This window comes from Tinamus guttatus, unplaced genomic scaffold, assembly GCF_059628265.1.
Source record: "Tinamus guttatus ecotype Peru unplaced genomic scaffold, ASM5962826v1 Tinamus_guttatus_pri_ptg000053l, whole genome shotgun sequence".
In the NCBI taxonomy this organism is placed as follows: Eukaryota; Metazoa; Chordata; class Aves; order Tinamiformes; family Tinamidae; genus Tinamus; species Tinamus guttatus.
In genome coordinates, this window is record NW_028288587.1 from 63515 (window position 1) to 71464 (window position 7950).

Below are 7950 nucleotides of genomic sequence, written 5' to 3' on the forward strand. Positions count from 1 at the left end.
CTGGAGAGTGATTCATGCACTCGCAGTGAAACACCACAGGCCAGAGCTAGTGCACCCCTGAAAACATCTCCTGCTCTTGCAAGAGCCCTGGGGTCACTCTGAGAACCATAGACACGTGCCAGCCGTGTCAGTCATGACTAGCCCTGTTTGGCCAGGTCTGTTCCCCACCCCAGCCACCAAGGCCAGTGCGGAGTCAGAAGTCACCCATGGCCTTAGGGTCCCACAGCCCCACTGGTCTTTCCATGGAGATTTTCCGAAAACAACTGACATGGAGAGAAAAAACTTCTAAGAGTTTTATTTGGAGCTGGCGATGGCTGTTGCCACCTAGGGCTTGTGTGGGCACATGGCTGCTATGGGGCACAACGCAGCAGCATCTCTGTAGCCCCCAGGACACAGTGTCTGTCGCTCTGTGCCAGCCCCGCTCTCAGGCCCTGCCGGGCTCTTTCACCTGCGCCGCTCCTCTCGCTGCCCCGTGATGCAGCGGCAGCAGAACGCTCTGCGCAGAGCCTGAAGCGCCGTCCTGAGCCGCGAGCGCCATCGCCGGGGAGCCGCGACGTCCGGGAGGGCAGCGGTGCCTGCAGTGGGAAGCAGAGCTGTGGGCGATGGGCTGCACGGGCGCAGGGCTGCACCTGCCTCTCCCTGCCGCCAAGGGCTTCCCGAGGGGCTGTGTCCTCAGCACAGCAGCCCCCGAGCGCTTCCTGCTGCCGACCTCGGTGCCGCTCGCTGTCCCAGACAGACCCGCCATCCCCAGCAGGGCTCTCCACTCGGGTACGTACCTGGCTCAACGTCTGGTGTGGGGCTGGAGGAGGATGATGACTTCTCCTCTTGGGGCTCCGAGATCTCCTGCATGGACAGAGCAAGAACATGCACCCGTCGGCCATCAGCTGCTGCTGATCAGGGTACCGGTGCCCCGCGGTGCATGGGGGAAAGGGTTTGGGGTTGGGGGAGGCTGCTCAGGGCTGCATGTCCCAAGGGAAGGGACCTGCGGCTGGCACGGCAATGGGACACGGCTCGTTGTGGGGCCGTAGCAGCAGGGCTGGGCAGGGGCCGTGATACACAGGGGAACAGAGGCAGATGGGGGTGTGTGTGGCACAAGGGGGCTTGTGCACTGGGTGAGAAGGCGGCTGCTGCTGGGGCTGCCCCTTCCCTCCTCACTGGGCATCCAGGCCCAAGGGCTGAATGTGGCCCAGGGGTGGAGGGAACATCAGCCCTGCACCTTTGGCACTAGGAAACAGAGAGGACCCAGCATCTCTTCCACACTAGACATCACCAAGGGTCAATGGCCGGAGGGGAAATCTGGGCACCATTGACAAGGGGGATCAATGGACTAGGGTAGCTCTGGGTATGCCCTCTGCACCCCCCACACACAGCTCACATAGGAGCTCCCTTGGATCGTGGGGACAGGTGACATGCTCCATGCTTACCTGGGGAGCAGAGCCTGCAGCCAGGGGAGAAGCTGCTGCTGTTGCTTCCTGCAGCGGAGATTCCTCAGCTCCTCTGGGCATTGCTGGCTCAACAGAGGGGCTTTCCACCTCACCAGGTACCTCCCTGGTAGCCTCTGCTTCTTTGATGCTGGGCAAGCAGGGCACCTTCTTGAGGTCCATCTCCCTTTCCGCAAACAGGCTGCGGAGACTGGGTCTTATCCAGGCCAAGGAGCTGCTTTCCTCCATCTCCTCCTCTGGCAGAAGCTCTTCATCAGCATCCTCCTCATCATCGCTCTGCTCTGCTATTTCCTCCAGGTCATTCCTCCATGTTTCAATGTTCTGCTGGGGGGCATGAGCATAGAGGTGCTCCAGCACCTCCCACTTGCCCTTGGCATCCTTGAGGAGCTCTACTTGCGTGATCTCTGGTTTCCACAGGTTGTGGAAGGAGTTTCTGGCAAGGAGCTAGGAGAAGAGAGGCAGAATTTGTGAAGGGAGCTTCTTTTCCCCACAGGAAAGGTCTCTTGGGGGATTTTCTGCAAGTGCTGGGACAACCCGTCTGTCACAGCGTGGCACCGGGGCTGGCCCCAGCACCGGGAGGGCTCCCACCTGGCCCAGCCCTCCCTTGCACTCACCTCCTTGGGTCTCACATTGAGGGATCCTGACGCTGACAGGGAGAAACGCTCCCCATGGCCCTCCTCTTCCTCACCCTGGCTCTCCTGCAGGCTCTGCTCCTTCCTCAGGAAAGTGACTTCCCGGATCTGCGCCAAGCTCTGCCCCGTGCGGGCCAGGCAGCTCCTGTCCAGCTCCTCCAGCGCCTCTGTCTTGATGCTGAGCACCCCCAGGTACCGCGCGGTGTTGTCTTCGTGCACACGCAGCGGCCTTCCTTGCACGTGGCAGGTGATGCCCACAGGCTGCTGTTTCGGGTCCTGCCCTGCCCGTGCTCGTTGTGGTGTCCCTGTCCCACCATCCTGGCCTGGGGAAGCTGGTGTCCCAGCCCTGCTCACCTCCCTTTCTTCCCCTTGAGTGCAGGGATCCAGCCCTTCCTCAGCTGCAGGGGCTCTGCTTTGGTCGCACTCCATGGTCTGGAGCAGCCACGAGCTTGTCTGTGTGCCTTGATCAACGGTGTGTGCCAAGGCATCAGGCTGTGCTGGCTGCTGGCTGGCTCCAGGGCTCGTGTCATCAGGACGGCTCAAGGGGGCAGACCCCAGCCCCACACCTGCGTCCTCCAGACCCACAGCAGGAGGTGTGGGGCCATGTGGGACAGATTCCTGGCTCTCAGATCTCAGTTCCGTGCCAGTTTCTCCATCAATGCTCTGAACGAGGCTGACAGGCTCAGGTGAGAAGGACCATGGGGATTCCAGTGGGGCCATTTCACTGCAGCACCCGGCAGTGACATCTTGTGCAGAGCTGGGTGGCACCACTGCAATGGAGGAGCTGCTGAGTCCCGCCTCCTCCGAAACACCTTCAGCTGCCATCGCACCCTGCTCGGGATCATCCGGGTCAGAAGAGGCCACTGCTTCTTGAGGATTCTCCATCGCAGGCACTTGCCCTTCAGGAGGAATGCTCTGTGCTCTCAGGAAAAAGGAGGAGCTTCCCAAGAGCTGCTGGCTTTTCAGGGATAGACTTATCCTCTCATCATCCCCTTGATATATCCTGCCTTCTCCCACTGATGATGTTGAAGATTCAGGCCTGGATCGAGGCAGGAACTGCACATGCTCTTGATTTACCTGGATGAGAGCGCTAGTTTCTTGCTGGGCTCTTTGAAGTGGAGGCAGGGCAAGATGCGATGGCTTCAGCTTCTGCTCTTCCCTTCTCTTCCCTGAGTCCAGAGCCATTCCAGCAGCAGGAACAGGTGGGAAGCATTCCCTGGCAGCAGCTTTGCTGGAATTTGCAGCCACCCTCTCCAAAGCCACGTTCATTCTCTCCAGGACTCTCCTGGCCACCTCTTCCTTGTCCAGGGCAAAGGCCCTGCCTTTGGGAGAAGACCCATAGGATGTTTCCAGAGCAGGCAGCTTGGTTCGACTTGCAGATCCTGCTGGTTTCACTGCAGAGTCCTCCAGGCCTCCCTGTACCTGCCAAGATGCCTTGGCTGGGAGAGGTGGGAAGCTGGGCACATCCAATGTCCCCGCTCTTCCAAGAGTCCTGCCAAGGCATGTCCTGCTGAATCCTAAAGGACTCTTCCTTACAGGGCCGGTGGAGGGATGCAGATCTTGCACCGCACAGGAGACATCGCTGGCCGTGTCCTCCACGACCTGCAATCGAAGCCCACCACAAGGCCAGGTTACTGGTGTCCTTTTCCCTCCCTCCATGCCTTCCAGACAGACGCTTGGCTGTCACCACCACTCAGCTCTGTACCTGTGCGATGCCGTGTTGGGAGCAGCGTGAGCCCTGAGGGCCGGACAGTGGTGGCAGCCGGTCCCTTCGATGGGATGAAGCTGGGGTCCGTCTGCGCTGCACTGCTGTGGGCAGCTCCTGCTGGCCCACCTGTGGGGAGAAGGAGGCCCGTGTTGGGGGCACTGGTGCTGGTACGAGCAGCTCCTAAGCACAGGAAACCCCAGCCTCGTGTTGAAGGGAACCTCCTGTCTGAGCACAATGCAGCTATACTTGGCCCCAACCTGCTCTCTGCCCTCAGCACAGAGCTCATGGGGTTCATGTGGGCCTTGGAGCATCCAGATCATAAAATAATTATGTTTGGGAAAGATTTTCAAAACCATCAAGGCCATCTGTAAACCCTTCAACACCATGCCTGCTAAACGTATCCCTAAGTGCCTCATCTACATGTTTCTTGAACACTGCCAGGAACAGTGACTCCACCACTTCCCTGGGCAGCCTCTTCCAATGCTTTACAATTCCTTCCATGTGGAAAGTTTTCCTAATATCTAACCAGTTCCTCTCCTGGTGCAACCTGAAGTCATTTCTTCTTTTCCTATCAGTATTTTAGAGATCAGCCTTGCCTCACTGCATCCTCCTTTCAGGTAGTTGTAGAGGGTGATAAAGTCACCCCTGAGCCTCCTCTTCTCCACTCTAAATAACCCCAGCTCCCTCAGCCGCTCCTCATAAGGTCTGTGCTCCAGACCCTTCACCAGCTTCATTGCCCTTTGGAAATATTCCAGCACCTCAACGTTTTTCCCATGCCCAAATCTGAATACAGTATTCAAGGTGCGTCCTCACTGGCACTGAGTACAGTGGGAGGGTGCAGGCCGGGCTGCTTTTCCCACAGCCAGGAATAAAAGTCCCCTCACTGGAGGAGCTCCTGCCCTGCTATCATGACCCAGGGCTCCTTGCTCACCATCCTCGTGCTCTCCATGTGGGTCCTGGCCCTGCCTCCCACCTCTCCCTCCAGCCTCACCACTCACCTCACTCGTGCACTCTTGTGCACTGGAATTCCTTTCCGTGGATGAGGAGCAGGAATTACCCTGCTGTTCCTTCTCCATGTCTAGGAACCTCTCTGAGGACCTCTCGCACGGCCACCAAGGGGAGTTGCTCCCTGCTGGTTGCGCCGCAATCCTCAGAGTGAAGACCCCAGCAGGAACACGGTCACCTTGGGGACTGCCCCATCACAGTGGCCTGTGGGCATGATGCCACCCCCATCACAAAGCCCTGGGAGTCGCCATGGGGACACCAGGCACCGCGTCGTTTCCTCCTCTCCCCACTCCTGAGCAGGTCCCTGGGGCGCAGGACAAGTTGTCCTCTCCACAGCTCTGCGCTCCACAGGCCTTGCAGATGCTGCTCCTCGTCAGGCGCTCCATAGCAGACACCCACCACGAGGCCACCTTGTTGCTCTTCCCCCCATCCTCGCCCCTGTGCTCTCGATTGCCTCTTGGTTCACCAGGGCAGAGCTCCCTGCTCCCTGCATCCCACTGCTCCCTCCCTGCGCTTTTCTTCCCCACATCACCCCGTGGCTATTCCTTGCCATCCCAGGCCATCACTTCCTCACTCTTTTTGGAGTCCTCCTCCTCCCCGAGTTGCTCCCACTTTGAGGCTCTTCTCACCAGCGTGGCCGCCTGCTCGACCATCAGGTCAGCACATGGGAACAGTCGCGTTTTACAACCCCCTCAGCCCCATTTGACGCCAACCCCCAACCGGCCACCAGGAAAAGACAAAACACTTGGGACACTTGCGCTTAGGTTCCCGACATGGGCTCGTTTCTGCCCACACTCATTTACCACCCCCGAAATTCTTGCCCTGTGGGTGCAGCCTTGAGTGGCAAGAGTGGAGAAGGGAGTTAAACCCGTTTATTAATTGCAATCAATATGTAAAGAAATCATTCTTGTCCCCATCTAGGTGCCCTGCCTAGCTAAGAGACATTAGCTGTCGTCTTAATATGTAAGAAATCATTATAGGTTTTATTGATACGTACAGGGTTTTTAACAAGGTTCTACAAGTGGAAATGAGTAGGAAGAATACAGCAAGTGTAAGAGAACAGTTAAAGGAAGGGAAAAAGGGAAAGCATGGGAAAATTGCTAAAAGCATAGGGAAAAGTGCAAAAGTGCGGCAAATGAGCTCAAGGGTTGGAAAATAATAGATGGCAAATGTACGCATTGGAAAAAAATTGAAGTGGCGAGAAGAAGTGCAAAAGCATTGGAGAAGTGTCAAGATCGTGGAAAATAGGGAAAAACATGGGCAAGGAACGATAATGTAGGAATATGGTCAAAAGTGTGGGAATGGTTCCAAAAGTGGAAAGAGTGTGAAGTGATGGAAAAAAAAAAAGGGAAGTGCAAAAAGAACACCGAGAGCTCAGTAATATCAAGAAAGCATGGGAAAAGAAGGAGAGGTTGGGTAAAAGAGGAAAGGGTAGGAAAATCTTCACAAGTGTGCGAAAATGGTCACAAGCATGGGAGGGAATGTTTGCGAAAGAGAAGGAAAAAAAGTCAAAGCATGGGAAAATTATCAAAGTAGAGGAAAACGTGGGAAAAATGTGGGAAGAAGAGGCAAAGTGTAAGAATACTAGTGGAAATGAATCTGTGGGGAAAACATCCAAAGCAGGAGAAAAATAGACCGTGTGTGAAGCCTTGTGGAAGGGTCCAGGGCCCCCCACATCTCCAGCGTGCCCTTGTCCTCAGAAGGCGTCTGCCCCCAGGGAGGAGGGACGCTCCTGCCTTCTTGTCACCGCCAGGTGCCTGCAATGTGCCCCTGCTCTGCTGCCTGTTGCTGAGGGTCCCCAAGGCAGCCCCACTGTCTGCAGACCCCTCTCCTACCATGGAGCAGGCCTGCCCGCGCGGTGCCCGGAGACCCCAGCAAGGCTGCGCTTAGAGGTGAAGGTGTGACTGTCCTCGGTGAAAGTCTGATTGGGGCCAAGGTCAGGAAAGGACAAGAGACAACAAGGACAAGCAGCAGCAAAGGGAATTTCAAGAGAGTTTAAGGACAAACTAACAATAATTTTTGTAGCTGAGCAGCACTGGGACAGGAGGCAGGAGATTTTCCTGGCGAAACTACCTACCAACATGCTACAAGAGTAAAGTTAGCCCTCCCCAGAGCAACCTGGTTGCCTCCTACCTCAAGAGGAAAGCCTGTGTGCAAAAGGACAAAGCAGGGGATTTTGTGAACTCTCACTTTAGCAAGGGCATTGAAAAGGTTTCTCACAGTCTCCTTCTAGTCAAATTGTGAACTAATCGGCAGAGGATCAGTGGACCATAAGGCAGGCGGATGGAGCATCAGGTTCACTGAAAACAGTGATCAGCAGTGCAGTGATGCCGAGCGGCACCTGGCTATTAGTGGCATCCCTCAGTGATCAGCATGTGGGACAGGACTGCTTCATCATAACATCATAACATCGAGTTAGTGAAGAAGTCCCTGGATGTGGGCAGCCTGTGATTTAGCAGCCTGAGGTCACCCTTAGCCCATTTCCTCTACATATCCTCTAGGGGTGTGAAGAGTTTCTGCAGAGGGAGTTATAGAAGCTGTTAAGGGTGCAGTGAATAGAGCAGAGACCTTGGGGTGATGTGCCTCTCCCATTTCTGAAGCACGCTTGACTGTAGATAAGGAGGACTTGGCCTAAGTCAGTGGTGGCATCCATTTGTTTGGGTGCTGTCAGGAAACCACTCCAAAGGGTCCTGGTTTTCCTATAGGTGCCCTGCTGTATCTGCTAGAGACATGGGATTGTGCTGGACACCCCAGGCAGACCACCTGTCCCTGTGGGCCTGTTTTGGTTTCACTGAGTCAAGTGCCTGCACTGACTGACATCAAGTGCTTGCAGTGTCTGCATGTGCCTCAGCAGCCTAGTGAGAGGAGCTCTGGTGGCAGTGGGCATGTGGTGTCCTTTCGGGTCAACAGCTCCCTACCTGGTCCCCAGCTCACGCCCTTGACAGAAGTAGGTGCATGCCTTCAAGCACCTCGCTCACTTTCAGTGTCACTATGTGCTTGTGTGTGAGCAGCTGGCTTTCCCACTCCATCCCCAGTGATATTAAAGGGCACATAGAGCAGGATCTTGCTTGCACACAGCCTTGCTGTGCTCCCTTCTGTCTGCACAGGTGGAATCCCACCTTCTGGGTGCTTTTGTAGAGTGCATGGGAAGGATCTGAATTCC

The 7950-nt window shown here is 56.1% G+C and overlaps 1 protein-coding gene across 1 annotated transcript; it reads right to left on the bottom strand.

Moving 5' to 3' along the window:
* Nucleotides 1–1151: 1151 nt before the first annotated feature.
* Nucleotides 1152–5440, bottom strand: LOC148595848 (uncharacterized). The gene is made up of 6 exons (XM_088540074.1): nucleotides 5417–5440; nucleotides 3780–3908; nucleotides 2969–3676; nucleotides 2057–2755; nucleotides 1425–1886; nucleotides 1152–1259 (listed from the first exon to the last, which is right to left on the bottom strand). Exons 1-6 carry the CDS (start codon nucleotides 5438–5440, stop codon nucleotides 1152–1154), a joined length of 2130 nt encoding a protein of 709 aa, XP_088396200.1.
* Nucleotides 5441–7950: the final 2510 nt, after the last annotated feature.

Coding starts and splice junctions, on each gene's coding strand:
- LOC148595848 (XM_088540074.1), bottom strand. CDS start 5,440: ATGGTCGAGCAGGCGGCCACGCTG. Junction 2,756..2,968: donor GCATTCCTCCTGAAGGGCAA/GTGCCTGCGATG, acceptor TTCTCACCTGAG/CCTGTCAGCCTCGTTCAGAG. Junction 1,887..2,056: donor TCAATGTGAGACCCAAGGAG/GTGAGTGCAAGG, acceptor CTCTTCTCCTAG/CTCCTTGCCAGAAACTCCTT.